General features: G+C 42.3%; 3 protein-coding genes across 3 annotated transcripts; 1 reads left to right on the top strand and 2 right to left on the bottom strand.

Moving 5' to 3' along the window:
* Positions 1–11,031: 11,031 nt before the first annotated feature.
* Positions 11,032–12,669, bottom strand: LOC121976468 (1-aminocyclopropane-1-carboxylate oxidase homolog 3-like). Its single transcript, XM_042528639.1, has 4 exons — positions 12,529–12,669; positions 11,792–12,347; positions 11,399–11,720; positions 11,032–11,333 (listed from the first exon to the last, which is right to left on the bottom strand). Exons 2-4 carry the CDS (start codon positions 12,328–12,330, stop codon positions 11,085–11,087), a joined length of 1,110 nt encoding a protein of 369 aa, XP_042384573.1. The 5' UTR covers positions 12,331–12,347; positions 12,529–12,669; the 3' UTR covers positions 11,032–11,084.
* Positions 12,542–15,449, bottom strand: LOC121976469 (electron transfer flavoprotein subunit beta, mitochondrial-like). The gene is made up of 5 exons (XM_042528640.1): positions 15,288–15,449; positions 14,912–15,199; positions 13,374–13,454; positions 13,075–13,169; positions 12,542–12,867 (listed from the first exon to the last, which is right to left on the bottom strand). Exons 1-5 carry the CDS (start codon positions 15,354–15,356, stop codon positions 12,642–12,644), a joined length of 759 nt encoding a protein of 252 aa, XP_042384574.1. The 5' UTR covers positions 15,357–15,449; the 3' UTR covers positions 12,542–12,641.
* Positions 15,450–17,805: 2,356 nt separating this feature from the next.
* LOC121976470 (ethylene-response factor C3-like) lies at positions 17,806–18,756 on the top strand. The gene has a single exon (XM_042528642.1). It carries the CDS (start codon positions 17,837–17,839, stop codon positions 18,593–18,595), a length of 759 nt encoding a protein of 252 aa, XP_042384576.1. The 5' UTR covers positions 17,806–17,836; the 3' UTR covers positions 18,596–18,756.
* The last annotated feature ends 3,910 nt before the right edge of the window (positions 18,757–22,666 follow it).

Raw genomic sequence — 22,666 nt, 5'->3', positions numbered from 1 at the left:
TTCCATAATTGGTTCCCAGTACTGACGTGGCGAGGCACATGGCCTTCTTGGATATGGGAGCAACCACCACCGACTAGACAAAACCTTTTATGGAAAGCTAATATTTAATTTCCTAAAATAACTTTAGGTTAACCGAAAAGAACAATCAAATCACAAGGAAAAAGAAAACAAAAGAACACAACATCGAAAAACATATTCAAAATACTAGAATCGCATGCCTCTTGTATTTGGTATTATTTCCAAAAATAACTAGTATGATGCGGAAAGAAAAATTACTAGTTATACCTTTTAGAAAGACCTCTTGATCTTCTACCGTATTCCTCTTCTAACCTCGGACGTTGTGTGGGCAATGATCTTCCGAGATGAGAAACCACCAAAGCACCTTCTTCTCCTTTCTTCAAGTTTCGGCCAAGCACTATGCTTCCAAGAGATGAAGATCTTTTTCCACCAATCAAGCTCCAAGGGATGTAAGCTTTCTCTCCTTCTTCTCCAAGCTAAAATCCGGCCACCACTTGATCTTCAATGAGGAAGAGAGGTCCGGCCACAAGATGGAGAGAAGAGAAAGGAAGGAGGCCGGCCACACCAAGGAAGAAAAGAGGGAGAAAATAATAGAGGTTGTTCACCATGAAGCCTTCTCTACCCCCTCTTTTATAATCCTTGGTCTTGGCAAATAAGGAAATTTAATTAAAAACTTCCTTAATTCTTTTGTCATGAAAAGGAAAATTTTATTTTAATTAAAATAATTTTTCTTCTCACTTAAACATGGCCGGCCACTTATTTCCTCAAATCAAGGAGAGTTTTAATTAAACAAGAATTAAAACTTCCTAATTTGTTTCCAGAAATTTATAAAAATTTCTCCAATAATTTTATCCCTTCATGATTGGTTTATAAAAGGAAATTTAATAAATTAAAATCTTTCTTTTAAACATGTGGATAAAAAGAAAGTTATCTCTAAAAATTAAAATCTCTTTTAATCTACAAATAAGGAAAGATATCAAATCTTTTCTTAATCTTTTGTAGAAACTTATAAAAGAGAATATTTAATTTTAAACTCTCTTTTAAATCATGAACATGATTAAAAAGGAAAGTTTTCTTAAAATTTAAAATCCTCCTTTAATCAACAAATAAGGAAAGATTTCAAATTTTAAACTCTCTTTTAAACATGTAGATGATTTACAAATAAGGAAAGTTTTTACCAAAAATTAAAACCATCCTTTAAACTACAAATAAGGAAAGAGATTAATCTCTTCTCTTAATCTTTGTAGAAAGCTATAAAAGGAAATTTTTAATTTTAAACTCTCTTTAAAATCATGATATCCACATAAGAAATAATTTTAATAAAAATCCTTTTTAATATTCTAGTGGCGACCACCTAAGCTTGGGACCCAAGCTTTGGCCGGCCACCAACATGGCTCATCCACTTGGATTCGGCTAGCTTGGGTTCCAAGCTAGCTTGGCCGGCCCCATTGGATGGGTAAGAAGGTGGGTATGCGGTGGGTATACATCTCTATATACTAGAGGCTACGATAGGGACCGAGAGGAGGAATTGGTTTTGGTCTCCGATGAAATTAAGCATCCCGTGTTCGCCCCAACACACAACTTAATTTCATCAATAATAATTCATTCCACTAAAGAACTATTATTGAACTACCGCACCAATCCCAAATTACATTTTGGGCTCCTTCTTATTATGAGTGTGTTAGTCTCCTGTTTAAGATAACAATGTCCACTAATTAAGTAAGTTACCGACAACTCACTTAATTAATATCTAGCTCAAGAGTAGTACCACTCAACTTCATCGTCATGTCGGACTAAGTCCACGCAGGGTTTAACATGACAATCCTTATGAGCTCCTCTTGGGGACATTCTCAACCTAGATCACTAGGACACGCTTCCTTCTATAATCAACAACACACACTATAAGTGATATCATTTCCCAACTTATCGGGCTTATTGATTCATCGAACTAAATCTCACCCATTGATAAATTAAAGAAATAAATATCAAATATATGTGCTCGTTATTATATTAGGATTAAGAGCACACACTTCCATAATAACTGAGGTCTTTGTTTCTTTATAAAGTCAGTATAAAAGAAACGACCTCTAATGGTCCTACTCAATACACTCTAAGTGTACTAGTGTAATTATATAGTTAAGATAAACTAATACCTAATTACACTACGACCTTCCAATGGTTTGTTCCTTTCCATTATGGTCGTGAGCTACTGTTTATAATTTATAAGGTACTGATAACATGATCCTCTGTGTGTGACACCACACACCATGTTATCTACAATATAAATTAATTGAACAACTACATTTATCATAAATGTAGATATTTGACCAATGTGATTCTTATTTCTAGATAAATGTTTATACCAAAAGCTAGGCTTTTAGTATACACTCTAACACTTTTCCGATCCAATTTGCATCCAGCATAATCGGAATCGGTATAGCCTATCAAATCAAAAGACTCCGTACGAGGGTACCACAGTCCTACTCTCATTGTGCCTTTGAGATATCTCAGAATTCTCTTAACTGCAATTAAGTGAGATTCCTTGGCACAGACTTGATACCTAGCGCACATGCCCACAGCAAAGAGTATGTCCGGTCGACTAGCTGTGAGATATAGAAGACTACCAATCATGCTTCTATATTGCGTTAGATCAATTGGTTTTCCACTCTCATCATTGTCAAGGCGAGTGTTTGTCGTCATTGGAGTGGACACTTCCTTAGAGTCACTCATATTGAATTTTCTAAGCATCTCTTAAGTGTATTTTTTCTGATGGACATAAATTCCATCTCGAGTTTGTTTGATTTCAAGTCCGAGGAAGAATGTCAACTCTCCTACTAGACTCATCTCAAACTCACTTTCCATGTGAGAAATAAATTCATTCAAATAGCCCTTGTTATTTGAGCCACAAATTATGTCATCGACATACACTTGGGCTACAAATATGTTTTCACCATCTCTACGTAGAAATAGTGTTGGGTCTATTTGGCCTCTCACAAAGCCCTTTTCTAATAGGTAAGTTGACAACCTTTCGTACCAAGCTCGTGGTGCTTGTTTAAGCCCATAAAATGCTTTCTTGAGCTTGTACACGTGGTTTGGAGCTTCGGTATTCACAAACCCCGGTGGTTGCTCAACATAGACCTCTTCTTTGATGAGACCGTTTAAGAAAGCCGATTTAACGTCCATTTGATAGAGCTTGAAACCTCTATGTGCAGCAAAAGCTAGCATCAAACGAATGGACTCTAATCGGGCCACGGGAGCATAAGTCTCATCATAATCGAGACCTTCGACTTGACTATAGCCCTTGTCTACAAGTCTTGCCTTGTTTCTTACAACTTCTCCCTTCTGATTTAACTTGTTTTTGAAGACCCATTTAGTTCCAATAATGGTGGTCTTCTTAGGTCTAGGAACTAAGTCCCACACTTGGCTCCTTTCAAATTGACCTAACTCATCTTGCATAGCTAAGATCCAATCAGGATCGTGCAATGCCTCATCAACTATTTTTGGTTCAATCTCTGAAATCAATGCGACTTCATTAGATTCATTTCTAAAGAATGACCTAGTCCTAACCCCTTGTTGGATGTCTCCCACAATTTGATCTTGGGGATGACTAGTGGCATACTGCCTTGGTGTTGGTGGTGCCTCATGAATGGTCTCACTCGGCACAGGCAAGGACTCAATATCAGGCAAAGGATCAGATTGAGTTCTTTGTTGCCTTTGCTCATCAACATCAGAGTCAACTTCGACTCGTTCTTCATTTTGATCATTCAAACTTAGATTTCTAAGTTCAAATTGAATTTCTCCTATATCCCTTGGTTGATCATTTAAGTTAGGGATCTCTTCAAAAGCTACATCAGATGACTCTTCAATCAATTTAGTCCTATTGTTGTAGACTCGATAGGCTTTGCTGGTAAGAGAGTACCCGACCAGTATCCCTTGATCAGCCTTCGCCGAGAACTTCCCAAGATGGTCCTTGGTGTTCAAAATAAACACCTTACAACCAAACACCCTAAGATGTTTAATTGTAGGCGGTTTCCCAGACCAAAGTTCATGGGGAGTCTTTCCTAAAAACCTATGTATTAAAACTCGATTTTGCACATAGCAAGCTGTATTCACAGCTTCAGCCCATAAGTAGCTCGGTAGTGAGTACTCATTGAGCATGCTTCGTGCAGCCTCTTGTAGGACTCGGTTCTTTCTCTCCACAACCCCATTTTGCTGTGGGGTCCTTGGAGTAGAGAACTCATGCCTATATCCCTTTTCTTGACAAAACTCTAGAAACCTATGATTTTGAAATTCCCCACCATGATCACTTCTAATGGTTTTAATTGTCGTAGATTTTTCATTTTCAGTTCTTCTACAAAAGGAAATAAAAATATCTATAGTTTGGTCCTTATGTTTCAAAAAAAAAGTCCATGTGTATCTAGTAAAATCATCAACGATTACCAAGCAATATCTACTTCCATTCAATGATATTACACTACTGCAATCAAATAGGTCCATGTGCAATAAATCTAAAGCAGTAGATGTACTTACAGTGCTTTTACCTTTATGAACACCTTTTGTTTGCTTACCCTTTTGACATGCATCACATAGTTTGGTCTTGTGGTACTTGATGCTGGGTAAGTCTCACACTAATCCTTGGTTGGCCAACTTCCGGATGTTCTTCATGTTTACATGTGCCAACCTTCTATGCCATAGCCAAGACTCTTCTTCTTTCGACATGAAACACTTAATCAAAGCATTAGTAGCACTTTTAAACGATACTTGATAAATATTATCAACCCTTGTGCCTACTAGTACCGTGTCAAGTGTGTCAATGTGTTTAACCAAACATTGACTTGAATGAAATTCAATTGTGTAACCCGTATCACACAATTGACTGACACTTAGGAGATTAAAAGTCATCCCCTTGACTAGAAGGACATTCTTGATATGGAGACATTCGGATATATGAATGTCTCCAACTCCTACAACCTTAAGGCTACCATTGTTACCAAATGACACATTACCTCTATTTTTGTTTTGAATGGTAGAAAACAGTGATCTGTCCCCGGTCATGTGCTTGGAGCATTCACTATCAACAAACCAAGTTGATAGATGCTCCCCCTGGACCAATGCCTACAAGACACGGAAGATAGAGGTTTTAGGTACCCAAATCTTGGGACCTAATGCTTCTACAACGAAAGACCTAGGAACTCATGCCTTGGTCATACCTTTCCTAGTTCCATGAGCCCTAGAAACATGTGATCTACTATGTTGAGTTCTAGACATTAGAGAAATGAAACTCGACTCCTTGGGTTGATACCCTAGCTCGGCCTTGTTGTAGACTGCCCTTTGGGCATTTAGAATCATGTCTAGAGTCTTAGAGCTAGTTGAGAATTTCTCAAGCATTTTCTTGAGTTTCTCAACCTCACCCTTTAACGCCTTGTTCTCATCCTCAAGGACTTCTAGATGTAGGTCATCGACCTCATCTTCCCTAAGGGTCCTTAAGGTTTTTACTTCTTCTTTTAACAATTTATTTTCTATTTTTGACTTTTTAAGCAATGTAGATAAGTGAGTAATAGTCTTATAACACTTTTCTATATGAGAAGAGGTTACCTCTTCATCATCCGACGATGATGAAGCCGTGGTTGAAGCGTCGCTCGAATCTTCCTCACTTCCGGAGTCCGAAACTTCCCTTGCCATAAGTGCTAATTGTTGTGTGCTCTTTTCCATCTTCTCTTCTTCCTCCGATGAGCTTGATGAGGACTCATCCCAAGTGGCCTTGAGAGCCTTCTTCTTCTTGGCTCTTTCCTCCTTCTTTTTGGCTCGTTCCTCCTTCTTCTTAAGTTTTGGACACTCACTTCGATAGTGTCCCTTTTTGCTGCACTCATAACACGTAACATTAGTTTTGTCAATATTTTGTTCACTAGGTTTACCTTTTCCTTTGTATCTCCTGCTCCTTCTCATGATTATTCTTACGAAATTCGCCATCTCACTTGATGATGATCCACTTTCATCATCGGATTCTGAGGAAGAGGTGGATGAGGAAATCTCCTTTTCTTTCTTCTTTTCCTTCTTCCTTCTTCCATCCTTGCTCTTTGGTCCTGCAAACAAAGCAATACCCTTCTCTTTTTGACCTTTGTTAGCAAGCTCATGAAGTTCCATCTCACAGAAAAATTCATCTAATTTAACAATGGAAAGATCCTTGGATACCTTGTAGGCATCTACCATAGATGACCACAAGGCATTCCTAGGAAAAGCTTTTAGAGCATACCTTACGAGATCGCGATTCTCCACTCGCTCGTCCACAGAGTGTAGACCGTTGATGATCTCCTTGAATCTCCCATGAAGCTCACTTACCGTTTCATTGTCCTTCATAGTTAGATTTTGGAGTTGATTCAAGAATAGGTCCCTCTTGGCAATCCGAGAATCTCGAGTTCCCTCTTGGAGCTCGATGAGTTTGTTCCATAGGTCTCTTGCACTCGAGAACGGACCTACCTTGACGAGTTGGTCCTTGGCGATTCCACATTGCAAGGTGACCATAGCCTTGGCATCGGCTTGTGCTTTGCGTAGTTGTTCGGTAGACCACCTAGACGAATCAAGTTCCTTACCTTCTTCATCTTTTGGTGGTGTAAAACCCTCCTTGACGGAAAACCACATGGAGATATCGGTCTTGAGGTAATACTCCATGCGGCTTTTCCAGTATTGGAAATCTGCTCCCTCGAAATAGGGTGGACGGTTGGTGCTGAATCCCTCCTTCATGGCCATTGTTTAGCTCTTTGGGTTGTTAAGCCGAAATGAAGAGCACCAGGCTCTGATACCACTTGTTGGGATCTTAGATGGCTAGAGGGGGGGTGAATAGCCTCTTTAAAAACTTAAGCAGAGAGTTCTACACAGAAACTAGTTAGCGCAGCGGAATAAGCAAACTAAAACAAAACGAAAAACAGCACACAAACACTGATACACAGATTTACGAGGTTCGGGGATAACTTGCCCCTACTCCTCGGCGTGTCCGTAAGGTGGACGACTCCTTGATCTTCGGTAGATCGCACCCTGGAAGAATTCCGGCTAAAGATCCTCCTTCTAGGTGGAGTAACCTTCCCACAAAGTCTCAAGAAATATCTAAGTTAAGGCACGAGACTTACAGAAACTCGGTGGCAAAGAAGAATAGAAATGCTTACAACCACGCGAGGATCAGTAGCAGAAACAGAGATCGCAGTTCACCCGAGAGCTCAAGAACTTCGCACAACCGCACAGACTTTTCTTTCAAGCTTTCTTGTTCTATTCTTGTTCCCCTCTCGCTGTTTTTACTGCTTCTCAAAACCTGATCTCTGCTGTCACAGATCTGGTCCAAACTGCGCAAATCAGCGCTGCAGCCAATCCCTTTTCCTCCTTCTCTGATTCTCTGAACTCACACCAATGATATCACAGTCAACACTGGCGTCTTCTGAGCTCGAACCAATCCCCAGGAGTCAAGCAGATCGCAGCCAGATCACAGCAGTATCCGTTGATGCCTGAAATGCACCATGCGCCGCTGAAACCAACAGAAAGACCATTTGTCGCATTCTTCTTACGAACTTAATTTGAAATGGAATGATACCTGTTAACCTGCAAACTCAAAAGCTAACAGCACAGAGGATTACATCACATAAATGAATGAGATATATCAAAAGCAGTGAAGGAATCGTTGATACAGCGAACAAATCAGAGTGTGTGGATCGGTCACCAGACCGATCACAGTGCCTTGGACCGATCAGGCAACAGCCTGATCGGTCTGAGGCCATTCTGATCGGTCGTAGTGACCGATCAGATTGAGTGTGGATCGGTCCACAGACCGATCCACCTCTTTCTCTCTTCTGCGGGCTTTTCTCCTGATTGCACTCAGTGTGCTACTGAGTGTTTTCTGATCGGTCTGCAGACCGATCAGATTTCACTCAGTGTGCTACTGAGTGTCATCTGATCGGTCATCAGACCGATCCGTGGAACTTAGTTTCACTGGATCGGTCTGCCGACCGATCCACTGATTCTTGTGTCACTGGATCGGTCTACCGACCGATCCAATGTGCCATTGAAAGTCCACTTAAGTCTCTCTCTGACTTAATCCGGAGAACGAGCTACCGAGCCCTCTCCGACTTCATCCGGTCCAGAGAACGAGCTACCGAGCCCTCTCTGACCTAGTCCGGAGAATGAGCTACCGAGCCCTCTCCCACGAGCTACCGAGCCCTCTCTGACCTAGTCCGGAGAACGAGCTACCGAGCCCTCTCCGACTTCGTCCGGTCCAGAGAACGAGCTACCGAGCCCTCTCTGACCATTCCGTGCCAAGTCACCATACTTGGACTTTTCCCGTGCCAAGCTCCCTGCTTGGACTTTTCACCAGATGTCTTGACCCATCTGGATTTCCCTTGCCTGGCTTCACTCACCAGGACTTTCCCTCCCAACTGATCAACCTCGATCAGTAGTCATTCTGAGTTTAAACACTATCTGATACAAACTTAAATCAGTGTCAACATCAAAACAACAGTCAGGTCAGACTGTGTCAACAAATCTCCTATATGGCATAGTTAGCATTCTCAGAACCAAGATATTTGAGGAGAAGTCTAGAGAGGCTCGCTTGTACAACTATCTCCGATCAAGGTAAATCGCATTGCCTGACTTTTGAGAAGTTAGAGCCTGTTCCACGACATTGGGCATAATTCCATGTTGTAAAAAGGAGATAAGTGGGATACGTCGGTCGATGGCATTACCTAAGTCGAGTGTTTGATCAATATAAGTGATAAACTATACTCAGGCAACTGACTCACTCAGGGTCCAAGTTGCTAGTGCACTGGCTATCTTGGCGAGTTCATTAGCCTTCTAGTTCTCAACTCAAGAAATCTTTTGGATAGTAACCTCAAGAAACTCTACTTTCAGTTTCTCAAAGAGCTCTGTGTAACGACAAAGCCTTTCATTTTTAATCTCGAAAGTTCCTTCTAATTGCTGGGAGGCCAACTGAGAATTTGAGTGGATGAAGACGTAGGAGGCATCTACTTGTTTGGTTGCTTGGAGCCCGACAAGCAACGCTTCATACTCAGCTTTATTGTTAGAGGTGTGAAAATTCAATTGGATGATTAACTATAGCACATCCTCACAAGGTGAGATTAATAACACCTCGGCTCTGCTACCTTGTTTCGTAGATGGCCCATCTACAAAGATCTTTCATGTTTCTTCTACTTCTAGGCCTGGAGTTTCTGTCAAGAAGTTGACAAATGCTTGAGCTTTCATAGTCGTCCTTGGTTCATACTGAATGTCACGCTCACTAAGCTCAGTGGTTTACTTGACCAATCTTTTTGAGTCCTCTGGATTAGTCGGTACCTATCCTAAAGTGTTATTGGTAAGCACAGTAACAAAATGAGAAAGTAAGATCGCAATCGATAGGCTATCAGAATTAGTGCTAAGGCTAGTTTCTCCGAGGTGATATACTAGCTCTCAACATCCTTAAGCAGATGACCAAAGAAGTAGATGAGATGCTAGATGTTGCCTTCTTGCCGAAGGACCTGTCTGACTGCTCCTTTGGCGGTGGCTAAGTATAACCATAGTCTCTCCCCCATGACCGGTTTGGAGAGAAGAGGCAGGCGTGTTTGGTACGTCTTCAGATTTGAGAAAGCCTGCTCACATTTTTTTATCCCACACAAACTGAGCAGATTTGAGAAAGCCTGCTCACATTTTTTATCCCACACAAACCGAGCTCTCTTCTGGAGAACCTTGATGAAAGGCAAGCTCCGATCGATCGTTCTAGAGATGAATCGGGACAGCGCCACCACTCGGCTGACTAACCTTTGCGCATCCATGATGTTTTAAGGGGTTGAACAACTCGTTAAACTAAACAAACATATTTGAACATATATGTGTTCAACTCGTTAATGTTCATGAATAATGTTTGTAAACCAGATTCATTAATAAAACTTTTTTAACTTGCTAAATAAACAAACAAAAAACTTTTAAAATAAACCAATAAGTTTAAATTATCAAGCTTAATAGTCAATCAAACAAGTAAAAGTTTTAAACAAGTTTGAATTGAGAGATCGATAACATCTAAATGAACTAAGCTCTTGCTATAGTTGCATTGAGAGCTAAATGCCCTCAGGGTTTGGCACAGATAGTAAATACATGGCAGTTTGTCTGTAGTGAGCAAGGTTCGAGTCCCAAGGAATGCATCACCTGTGTTCGTCCCGCCATGCAGTTAACACATGTACTCCAGATGAACCTCCTTCCATCAACGTGGGGTCATCGTGAGGGGAGCCATTAATGTGGTGGTTCCATTTTTTTTTTAAATTGAAAGTTCAATAATATCTAAATGAACCAAGTTCAAGCTAAGCTCAAACTCATAAAAAAAATAAATTAAGTCAAGCTTTGAACAAATGTTTTAAAACTTGATTCATTTTATGCTCGACTTGCTCAATTATCTTATCAAACAAATTTGAATGCCTTAAAGATTAGCTTAGCTTGACTTGTTCACAACCCGACTGCACTCGATCGGGAAATCGATTTGAAGCCAAATGAATCGCCGTATCATAATTGTAGAAGGGTAGTGAAGTTATGGGAAAAATTCAGGCGCAATTACAGTTCCTAATAATGACAGGTTAATATGTTCATTATAAATTGAGTGGAAATTGTGAGATCGTCGCAGAACAAAAAGTAATAGGATACGTTTGCGAAAGAAGAATTTATGTATCATAAAGAACGCCGTTATACGAAAAAATTTTAAAAGAAGGCGAGGTAGGCTAACTCTCAAGCACTCATCTCTCTCATCTTTTATTATTTTCTGCTTTCACCATCTCACTTAAGCATATTAGAAGGGTCTTGTTAGGACTAGATCGACACCTTGGGACTGCTATTGATTTTGAACAGAAACTCTTATATTCAGTGCGCTTAGCGATCAACGATCAAGAAATATTAGGCTGGGAACTTTCAAATTCTGCCGTATCACAGATGATATATGTAATGATACTCTGTTCGCATCAATCTTCAAATAGTTAAACTTACCGATCATTATTCTTCTTCAACTGCAGTGCACTCGTACACATTATAATCCCAGCGAAACTCTCGTTTCAAAGAGTGAAATGGCTGAGAATAGACTCTGTTCCAAGTCCTCTAGAAGCGAAAACCTGAAAATACTCTTCGAGAAGAATTTCTCGATATTTTGGAGACACATTCTCGGACAATATCTCTTTGATCGGACCATACAAGTAATTGCCCTCGCGAACTCCCGCAAAAAACATCGCCACTGACAATCGAGGCCCTAGTCGATTCGCCAACACTCGATGCTCCACGCTTTTGAATTTACCATTGCTGATGATCTACAAAATAAGAGAAACTAGCTACTTCAGTAAGCTCTAAGCAATACGAAAGGTCGAAGAATTACCTGAAGGAGATCGCCGATATTGACGACTACGGCTCCGGGAACGGGCGACACATCCACCCAGTGACCTTCGTGGCGAACTTGCAGGCCGCCGAGTTCGTCCTCGATGAGCAGCGTCAAGAAGGATGGATCGCAGTGCTTGGAAGTGCCCAGGGTGAGCTCCGGCTCCGGGCACGGCGGATAGTAGTGTGCACTCATGAAGTGTCCCATGGAAAGGTTGATGCTCTTGAGGTGAGATGGACTCAGTCCGAGTGCCTCCGAGAGCAGCTCGTACACCGACTCGGCAAGGTCGAGCATGTGCTCGCCGTAGGCCAGCATCTCGTCTCTGCAAATGATGTCGATATAATCTTAGACGAAGCTAGCTGTTAAGGCATGTAGGTGTTGTTGATTTGATACCTGCAGACATCAGGAATGTCTTGAGGATTGAGCGTGGTGCTGAAATTACAGGATAATGTATCCCTCCAATTCGCAGCCCGAGAAAGGAACAAATCGTAGTTGCAGACGTACTTCACGTTCTGCTTCAAGTCGCGGCTGTAGAGCTTCGCCTTCACTTCCTTTGGGAGCTCATGGAACCTCCGGCTCCCCTGCAGCATGCCTTCCAAGATCTGCGGCGGGACGCCGTGGTTCACCAACTGGAAGAGACCCCAGGAGCTCGAGGCGTCGCGGATCTGCTCCACCGCCTCCCTCCGCCGGCGGGCGTCATCGGCGACGCCGTGGAGATCGATGACGGGGACTTTGAGGCCGGCGAAGGAGGGTGGGGAAGGGAGGTCATCGGGGGAGTGGACGAAGATTCGTGGGAGCTTGGTGATGCCGGCGTCGGCGAGGCCTTTGACGCCCGATTTGGTGGCGTCGAACGCAAGCAGCTCTTGCAGGCGATCGGGAGCTGCCTCGGCGGCGCTGTAGTCGGGGACTGCTGCTTCCGCCGCCGCCGCCATTTAGATCAGAATTGGAGCTTCACAAGGAAATAGGAAGAAATTGTACATAAAAAGAAGAGATTAGCTTTGATGGGGAAGTCAATAGTCAAAGTCTAAACCACATTTTTAAACTTATCCATCTTATCTAGTGGTTTAGATCATTGTAATCTAGTGGTTTATATCTTTCCATCCAAATAAACTTCTTGCAGACAAACAGACCTTAAGGCAACCGTTTCTTTGGTAATCGATCTGGTGCGAGAAATTATTATTGAAACATTTGAAGAACTTTAAAGTTGAAGATAAGTGTTTCTGGAGTTGGACAAACAAATGTTTCATATAACGCGAGCTTCATTCTTCAACTTGTCGATGAGTTCATCCACCGATGAAACGATCGCACCAGCTTTTCTCTTGGGCGGTTCTGTAACTTGAATGATCTCCAAAGCTGGTTTGATCTCCACGTTCAGCTCTGCAGGTGTAACTTTCTTGATGACCTTCGATTTAGCTTTCATTATGTTCGGAAGAGTCGCATATCGGGGTTGATTTAACCTTAAATCCGTCCTGCACAAAGAAAATACCATATCCGAGATCAGACACCAGCAATTACATGAACAGGCAAACTATCATTTAGTCAAAAAAAAAAAAAGCAAGTCATTTAACTCAATTGAGCTTGTTTTCCAAGTAGAATACATGACATTCAAGTGACATAAAAGATACTGCTAAAATGCAGATAGCAGAGAAACAAGGAAACGAGTAGGGATAGATTACGTGATTACTGCAGGCAAATCAAGAGAGATCGTCTCGATACCACCATCGACTTCTCTTTCGACTGTTGCCGTTTGGTTTTCTTTATCCAGAATGACCTACTAAGATAAATTGTGGGTGAAATAATATGCAACAGCTTCTGACTTTAAGAAAGATTCTCCAGATATATCACCTCCAAATGGCAGATCAATGAGTAATAAAAGTAATTATAGGTAAGAAAAATAAAAAAGAGACAGTCCCTAGGCAAGAACAGCAATAGAATACAATCATCATTGGAATATGATTGAATTGTAGCATCTGACCTTTGAAGCGAAGGTTCCTTGTGCCCATCTAAGTAGTCCAGCCACCATTTGTCCTGTTTGGTTGCAGTCGTCATCAATTGCCTGATGAATACAAGGAACTCAGAGACTTGTATCAAGGAACTGACAAAGCGATTAAAATAACATCTCAATTACAAAGATAAAAAAATGTCAATTTCGTCCCTAATCTTGGATGCAAAAAGTCGAGGATGGCATTAATCCTAATGTGCAGCGTACAACAATGTCAACATGTAGAGTTGAATGGCAGGGCTAAATCTGCTTAGCCAGCCCAAAATAGTTGAGAACTAAAAACATTTATATTGATGAAAATCACTAACATAGATCCAATAAAGTATAGTAATCAATCAATCAATCCATCTCATAATTCTGCGCAAAAAAAAATGTATCGAGTATAAACTGTAGAATAAATAATATAACAATGTAAAGCATGTCATATTTCTTAGTCATATGCATATAATTATTAGTTGATGATTAATTTTTTGTGATTGCTAAACAGTAAACAAAGTTTTTGTTACCATCAACTAAACCAAATCATTTTTTTTCCTAGGCGAACACACTGCTTTTAGAACACTGTTTTGAGCTTTTGAACTTTCAATATAAGTAAATAATATATATTATCACAAGTATGAGGAGAATACTTGCATCAAGCACACAAATCTACAATTCACAAAAATGATAATGTTAGGAAGCATCAACTGGTTAAATAAGGGAACAAAGGTTAAGCAAGTCATACTAACATAAAAAACTAGATGAATTCTAAAGAGGGGTAATGTCGTGAGTCTACAACAAAGAAGCAAGAATTGGAAAATTTGAGATGTCCGACAATATGCAGAAAGGTAATATGCAAGTTTGAACGATCTGATAAGTGGTATGAGCTAAACGCTCATGCATTAGTGTCTTTGTAAGCCCAAGAACCTTCCTCATATTCCAAAGGACATTTCTGCTTTGGAAGTCCCAATTATTTTCAACTCAAAAACCTCACATAGTGTTAAGTCTTAATAAATAGACAATTGTAATTTGGGCAACACTAGAATCATAAACATATTTAACCAAAATTTATGTTTTTATAACTGATAAATCATATTATTTATCCATTACTCATACAATATGAGATGTATATAAACGTAAAGGAGATGATACTGAATGCATAAAAATGGGAAATATAAAATTTAAGGACAGCATTCGACCTTAATTGCAATTAAATGACTTTAGAAATCATCATGTTGAGCATACCAACAATTAGGTGTTGGTTCCAAAGCAAAGGTACTAAGTTCACCAGCGACAGAAAATTAGCACGGTCGATTACAGTAAGATAAAAATAACGCACGATGTATTTATTTAATTCACCGTAGAACCTAAAGAGTGTAAAAGAAAACAATCGGCACTCTGTAACACCTTGCAAGATCTTAAGTTGTGCAAAAGTTTAAGAGATGAGAGGAATCTTTTTTTCCTGATCCCCAAAATGAAATCTTTCAATCAATTAACGAAAACAAATAAAATCATAAATCCGATTCCATCACCTGCTTGCCGAGGATTAAGAGCCCGGGCCGCTCTACGTGAACGAGGGCCTTGAGGATCTTAGCCACGGAGAGCGGGAGCACCGGCACGGTCCCAGAATCTACGTGGACGGCACGGTCGGCTCCCATGGCGAGGGCAGTACGGAGCGTGTCGGCGCACTGCGCGGGACCGACTGAGACTGCGACAACCTCCCCAGCGGCTCCGGCCTCCCGGAGGCGGAGGGCTTCCTCGAGGGCGATCTCACAGAATGGGTTCATCGACATCTTAACGTTGCCGGTCTCGACCCCGCTCTGGCAGGAAGAGAGCAACGTTAGAACCCTAGAATGAGGGAAGGAAGACGATGAGGAGAGAGCGAGATAGAGAGAGAGGGTAACGTACCTTATCTGGCTTCACACGGATCTTGACGGCATAGTCGACCACCCGCTTGACGGCGACCATTACCTTCATCTTGCTGCGTCGCTGCGGCCTCCGCCGTCGGTCAAGGCTTCAACTTCTTTCTCCCTTCTTTTCTCTAAAATAAATAATTCTCAATTTCTAACTAATCTCATAATGTCAAATTACAATTAATGAAAATTTAATAAAGTATTTTTAATATCAATTAAACTCTAAATGATATTTAAAAAAAAAAGATTAAATGTCGAGGCATGCGTGCTAAGCTCCTGCCACCTGGCCGGCACGGCACGGCTTGGCTCGGCCCGTTTCTTGATACTGGGCCGGGCCGCCCATAAAGTATTAAATCCGCATGAAATCTAAAGAAATTATTATTATTAAAATCTAAGCAAACTAATTAAGTTCACGTTGCCATTGTCAATTTCCTCTGTCATATGTCACACGTTCTTTTTCTTGCCCTATTCTCTCATTGGAATCATCCTTTTCTGCAGTTTGTTTGATCTCGATGCAATGGTTTAGTTCACTAGATTTTGTCTTATATTATAATATTATTGAAGTTGAATTGAAACTTTTGGATCGATTGAGCAGATGCAGTGAACTTGGATATTGCTATGAGACTAACTGTATTGTAGGACTAGCTTTTAGGCTTTATAAGCAAGATTTTAAAGGAAAAGTGGGTTTGAATCTTAGTCCTGAAACATTGAATGAAAGTGACTTTGAGTGTCAGGAGGCATTCAATTCAGCATATGTTTTTCAATGCAAGGCATCAAGAATATGTTTTGGCTTATAAGTTAACCTAACGGAATAGGTGAGTTGATTAGTCGGTTTCGCATGTTGTTAAGTCGGATGAAGGTGATTTTTCGATGGCTATGGAACGAAGAAACTATTACTAACTTAAGCATTTTAGGTTCTTCATTCTCTTACACAAGCGGACATGCTATACATCACAAAAACATGTTTCAAGGACGAATTGGTAACGACTCCTCAAAATTTGGTCGCCGAGAACTATAAACCCGTGCAGGAGGATGAGAAGTTTCCCATATTCTTGTGGAGTATAAGTGCGACCATGAGAAGGTGTGTGGGCCAGAAATGTGAGGGAGGGGATGGCATCAAGAGCAGGAAATGGAAATGAAATGTTTGTCCTTGTTCCCTGCATCTGATGCAAGAAGGATGAAGATGCATTGCATGGATGCTGCCCACCATAACAACCATTGTGTTCAAAGAACCACCTGCTCTTTTCATGAACAGTGCAAGGAGACATCCAAAGGGAATCACTAGGTCCACACCATTCTCATTGAAGCCTTTGTTTTCATCTCAGTAAACAAAGATATATCGAAAGAGATTCTTTATTTAATCCACTCTGATCCTTGTTTGCTCACTTGCACAACTCTTTTAAATTTCAACTTAATATTGTGTGTCCATAAAAACCTTTCAATTCTTCAATCCATGTAAAATGCTATAGATCCACTAAAAACTCTATAGAATAGAATCCTAATACTTTGATATCTCTAATTCCACTTTGAAATTCAATAGCATTCTTGTTTACAAGGTATATCTGATCATGAAAGAGTAATAACTTCAATCTGTTATTCAACAACATCCTTGTTTATAAGGTATATCAGATTATGAACTAGTAGAATAACTAGTCCAATTGCTCACCTTTTCTATCTAATTGTTCCTTAATTCCTCATAACATGCATATATTCATTGAGAAGAAGAAAACTTAGCGAGGATCTTACCAATAAAGCGACGGTAGTGAATGAGAATTAGCTATCCATGTTGTACACTTGAGTAATTCCTTTCCACTGATCCATTTTCAAAGTATGAAACCACTTGTCCTAATATTTTCAATATTGAATATAGAACTCTGATAAGAAGAGATAAAAATTAAACACTAATTTGATGGCCGATGTGATTTAGAAGTGATGGCTTGGCATAGCATCCATAGTTTAACATAAAAAATAAAAAATAAAAAAAAAAATTTGTTTCGAAATCTCATTTAACATGTGATTCTCACATTATTTTCAAAGAGGAAAAAACAGAGTGGAAATAGAAAACTTGCCTCATCCTGTGAGCCCTCACAGATAAAATGAGCATGAAAAAGAGTGAGTAAGCAGGAAGGAGTCATTGTGGTCTTCAAATCCTCTTTAAATTCTCAAAGAGTTCAATCGCAAGGGAAGCTCCTTTAAGATAAAAAAAATGATTAATTAACTGGCAATTACAAAAGTTGAAAAATTATTCGCAGATCAATTGATCAAATTATATCTCAAACAAAGAACATAATCGGGCAAGCTAACTCATCGACACGGTCCAAAATATCTTTAAAATTTTAAAAAATAAGCTTTTTCAAAATGTTGTTATTATTATTTTTTATTTTTAGATCCTCTATAATTTTGAATGGAGCTTCACGCGAGGCTTTGACGCGTGGCCCCGTAAGAGTTGTACGGATCCATCCAATCGGCCTCCTCCACCGGTATAAATTTTAACTTTCTGGGAATCAACTGTCCAAGCTCGCTGGGGCAGGAGAAGGGCATTTCATGGAGTATTCCTTCTCCGACTCCTTGCACAACTACCAGTCGCCGGAATCCCCCGCCGCCTCTGACGAGGCCTCCCCATCCCTATTCCCCACCCTCACTCTCGACCTCTTCTACCCGGACGTCCCTCTGCCCTTCAGCATGAACGAGTCCGACGAGATGCTGCTGCTCGGAATGCTCGCGGGGGCCTCCGGCGAGCCACGGGAGCAGAGACCACTCCGCCTCAAGGAAGAGGAAGTAGACTCTTCGCTAAACAAGACCGCCGAGGCGGAGGCGGAGGCGTCGGAGCAGGTGAAAGCGGGAGCACGAGAAGCGAAGGAGAAGGTTTACCGGGGCGTGCGGAAGCGGCCGTGGGGGAAGTTCGCGGCAGAGATCAGGGACTCAACGCGGCAAGGCGTCCGGGTGTGGCTGGGGACCTTCGACAGCGCGGAGGCTGCGGCGATGGCCTACGACCAGGCGGCTTTCACGATTCGCGGCACCACTGCCGTGCTCAATTTCCCAGTGGAGCAGGTCCGGGAGTCGCTACTCGGAATGGACCGCACGGAGAAGGAGGAGGAGGTGTCACCCGTGTTGGTGCTCAAGCGCCGCCACTCCATTCGGCGAAAGTCGATGATCAAGAAGGAGAACGCTAAGGAAATGACACGCAGCAATAGTAACAGCAGTAGCAGCAGCGGCGGCAGCAACGTGGTGGAGTTTGAGGACCTGGGAGCAGACTACCTGGAGGAGCTTCTGAGGACATCAGAGGTTGCTGCCAATCCATGATGAATTCATGAAATTCATCCTCTGTTTTTTTAAGGAGGCAAATCTCTACCCTGTTCCTAGATTTCTTCCTCCAACTAACAAGCAGTTGCTTCCTTCTTCCTAATATATGTAAAATGAAGCTTTTTAAAAAAAAAAAACACACCATGTGCATACTGATACGGGGAATGGTGGATGACTCACGGCTAGAACAGAGATGTGACCGTCAGAAGTTGTGTGACAGTCGTGATTAAAAATTATGTGTTCAAGCAGTCTACTCCTTAATCTCAATCGACCTCTTAGTTGGTCGAATTCAGGACTCAGTCCCTTTCTCCTAAACATAATTTCGGTGTTATTCTCAGTCATAATGTTGGTTAGACGTAGAGCTCCATCTCTTTTTCTTGGGCACCATCCCAATCTTACTCCCGATTAATTTCTTAGTCGGTCGGATCTCCAGGACTCAATCCCCTCACTTCTAGTAGGCACCATCCCAGTCCTACTCCCGACCGACTTCTTAGCCAGTCGGACTTACAGAGCTCAGTCCCCTCACTTATCCTAAACATCGTCTCAGCCTTACTCCTGGTCGGCCTCTTATCTGGTTAGACCCCCAAAGGGACAACACTATCAGGGAATCACAACAACTTGTCAAAAAGTAACATATATATATTTGTAAGGGAATATTCTAATACCCTGCCACATACCAACCATGGAACTTTCGTCTACCCAATGAAAGTTCCTAATACATTCTTTTTTACCCGACACCCCCTGACATGTGACATTCTCTGATGTCTTATGATTGCGAATGTTACAAAAGACAGTATAAAAAGGAAAGTTCTCTCCGTTGGCCGGGTACACGCTAGACAATAGTCTTACTTACGCACACATTTACGGTTCTTCATCTTTTTCCGCTCGGGCTCTCTTTTGACTTGAGCGTCGAAGGGCCTGCGTTAGAGACCTCTTCCCTAGTTCTTACTCTAATACTTTCGGGTGCTTGGTTGGTCGTGCTTGCAGGGTCATGAGTACTATCAGCGATCCTCTCCTCCCAGGCCCCAGACTTCTCTCTTCATCAAGAGTCTCACCATCATCAATGGTACCCCATATGACTCAGCTTCCAAACTAGATTAAATTCGACGCCATATGTGGGAATTACATTCATATGTTCTGGAATATGAAAATGGAGGACACCGGTAAGATCAACATCACTATAACCCCTGAGGAATAGAGGTATTCAAGGAGGCTAAGATGCGAGCGGATTCTCATCCACGCCGCGCACCTGTGGCTTCGAAAGGCGGGCTCTCCAACTCAAACGGAAGGTCCAAAAGGATATGGCCATGCGAATTTCCCCGGGCGTTGTATCGAACCCCTGGAGAAGGTGGCAACAGAATGGAGCACTCTCAGGTCTCCTCAACCGGGAACTCACTCTCCAGGGACCCAAAGAGAGGAAAAGTCTTAGCCATTCAGGAGACGCCTGAACAACTCAGCATCCCTTTCTCCCAGGGAGTGCTAGACAAAAAATTTCTAAGGGTTATAAACCCCAATCTATTGAAGAGTACAGAGGTAATAATGACCCGAAGGTACATCTCCAAAAATTCTAGAACGCTTCTCTATTGCATCAGTACAGCGACGCAATAAAATGTCGAGTGTTTCTCAATACTCTCTCCAGCTCAGCGCAAAGATGGTTCGACAAGTAGTCAGTGGGATCTATTAACTGTTTCAAAGAATTCAAAAATATCTTCCTACACCACTTCGCTAGTAGCAGGAGATACTAGAAAACTAATTATAATTTGTTTGTGCTCAAACAAGGAGTTATAGAGTCCTTAAGAGCATATATTAAGCGTTTCAACCAGGCGGCACTCAACATCCCGCCTGCCACTTTTGAGATATTGATAAACGTCTTCTCTCAATGCCTGTTAGAGGGAGATTTCATCCGAGCCCTCATCCGGAAGCCGGCAAAGGACTTCGACGATTTACTAGGGAAAGCGGCCAAATATATTAATGTAGAGGAAAGAAATAAAGACCCCCATTCTATCCGATCAGGCGGAGAGGCCACCACCACCTCCTGTCCGTCCTAAGGATCTTCGGCTAAATTATCCGTCAATTTAAGAAACAAGGGTGACGCAGCGAGTCGGGCCAGTTCGAGCTCTTGTTAACCAGTTTACCTCATGGGAGGTCCGGTATTACACTTACCACCGATCTCACTCTCATGACATAGGAAGTTGTCTCCAGTTGGCTTGGGACTCTCACCAAGCAACCGAACTTGGCCTGCCTCTGTCTGAGATCACGCCCCAACTTCTAAGACAGCAGGCCAGGAACCCTAACATCTTGGCCCGATCGACTAATTCGCCTCAAGGGAAAGAAGACCCAGATTGCTCGTCAAGCAATAGAGGAAAGGATATGAGGAAAATCCGAGAAGAGGAGAACCGAGAAAATGTTGCATCTGAGACATTAGATAAATTGGTCGTATACTCGGTTGGACAGCCATGCAGGGATGGTCGGAGATGTAACTAAGTTAATACCCCTAGGGGGTGAGTCGTAGAAACTCCTCAAGGGGTTTGTCTCCAAAATGTTAAAGAAGAGAAGCTGGATCGCCTAAGGAGCGTGAATTACATCCAACCTTACGATACTTAAGGAGCAATCTCTATTTGTACTGACTTTTATCTAATAAACGAATCTCAGACTCTTGTCCCCGTGCGAGTTATAAGCGAGCAAAACTCTCGCATCCTAACGACCATCCAGTGGGATCTCAGACTCTCGTCTCCGTGCGAGTTATAAACGAGCAGGGTTCTCGCGTCCCAACGACTGTCTGGTCGGATTCTAGACTCTCGCTCCCATGCGACTTATAAGCAAGCAGGGCTCTCGTGTCCCAAAGATCGCCCGATCGAATTCCAGACTCTCGCCCCGTGCGAGTTATAAGAGAGCAGGGCTCTCACATGCCAACGACCATCCGGTTAGATTACAGTCTCTCACCCTCGTGCAAGTTATAAGCGAGTAGGGCTCTCCCATCCCAACAACCAACCGGTTGAATCTGAGGCTCTCGACCTCGTGTCAGTTATAAACGAGCAAGATTCTCGCATCCTAACGACCAACTGGTCGAATCTGACACTCTCGCCCCCGTGCAACTTATAAGTGAGCAGCGCTCTCATGTCCCAATGAACGCCCGATCGGATTCTAGACTCTCGCCCCCCTGCGAATTGTAAGCGAACAAGGCTCTCGCGTCTCAATGACCGCCTGGTCAAAGTCCAAACTCTCGTCCCCGTGTGATTTATAAGCGAGTAAGGCTCTTGCGTCCTAACGACCATCTGGTTGGATCCCTGACTTTCGTCTCCGTGCGAGTTATAAGCGAGCAAAACTCTCGCGTCTCAACGACCGCCCGGTCAGATTCTAGACTCTCGGCCTCGTGCGAGTTATAAGCGAGCAGGGCTCTTCCGTCCTAACGACCATCTGGTCGGATCTCATACTCTCGCCCTTATGCGAGTTATAAGCAAGCAAGGCTCTCGCGTCCTAATGGTCATCCGATCGGATCCCAGACTCTTGTCCCTATGCGAGTTATAAGTGAGCAAAGCTCTCGCGTCTCAACGACCACCCGATCGAATTCCATACTCTCACCCCCGTGAGAGATATAAGCAAGCAGGGCTCTTCGGATTTCAGACTCTCGCCCTAGTGCGAGTTATAAGCGAGCAGGGCTCTTGCACCTATAACTTCCCAGCCAGGATAAAAATCCGTCCAGCACTTGTCTCCACAACCACCCAACCTGGCTCTTATCTCTACAGTCGCTCTACTCAGCACTTATGTCCACGGCCACCCGGTCTGGCTCTTATCTCTACAACCGCTCTGCCTGGCACTTATCTCCACAGCCACCCTGTCCGGCTTTTATCTCTACAACCACTCTGCTCAACGTTTATCTACACAATCGCTCTGCCCGGCGCTTATCTCAACAGCCGCTCTGCCCTACACTTAACATGATTGTGGTGACACTCAGCAATACACGCATGTTGTCACCCTTCAACACCATGACCTCTACCTCATAATCCGATCAACGCTCAAGTATGAGAGTTAATCATTCGTCTATGAGAGAGGAAAAGAGTAAACCAAACA

The sequence above is a fragment of the Zingiber officinale genome, chromosome 4B, assembly GCF_018446385.1.
Source record: "Zingiber officinale cultivar Zhangliang chromosome 4B, Zo_v1.1, whole genome shotgun sequence".
In the NCBI taxonomy this organism is placed as follows: domain Eukaryota; kingdom Viridiplantae; phylum Streptophyta; class Magnoliopsida; order Zingiberales; family Zingiberaceae; genus Zingiber; species Zingiber officinale.
This window is presented reverse-complemented; position numbering and strand designations above follow the sequence as displayed.

Coding starts and splice junctions, on each gene's coding strand:
- LOC121976470 (XM_042528642.1), top strand. CDS start 17,837: ATGGAGTATTCCTTCTCCGACTCCTTGCACAACTACCAGTCGCCGGAA.
- LOC121976468 (XM_042528639.1), bottom strand. CDS start 12,330: ATGGCGGCGGCGGCGGAAGCAGCAGTCCCCGACTACAGCGCCGCCGAG. Junction 11,721..11,791: donor GACATTCCTGATGTCTGCAG/GTATCAAATCAA, acceptor CATCATTTGCAG/AGACGAGATGCTGGCCTACG. Junction 11,334..11,398: donor ATATCGGCGATCTCCTTCAG/GTAATTCTTCGA, acceptor CTTATTTTGTAG/ATCATCAGCAATGGTAAATT.
- LOC121976469 (XM_042528640.1), bottom strand. CDS start 15,356: ATGAAGGTAATGGTCGCCGTCAAGCGGGTGGTCGACTATGCCGTCAAG. Junction 15,200..15,287: donor TCCGTGTGAAGCCAGATAAG/GTACGTTACCCT, acceptor TCTTCCTGCCAG/AGCGGGGTCGAGACCGGCAA. Junction 13,455..14,911: donor TCTTAATCCTCGGCAAGCAG/GTGATGGAATCG, acceptor TGTATTCATCAG/GCAATTGATGACGACTGCAA.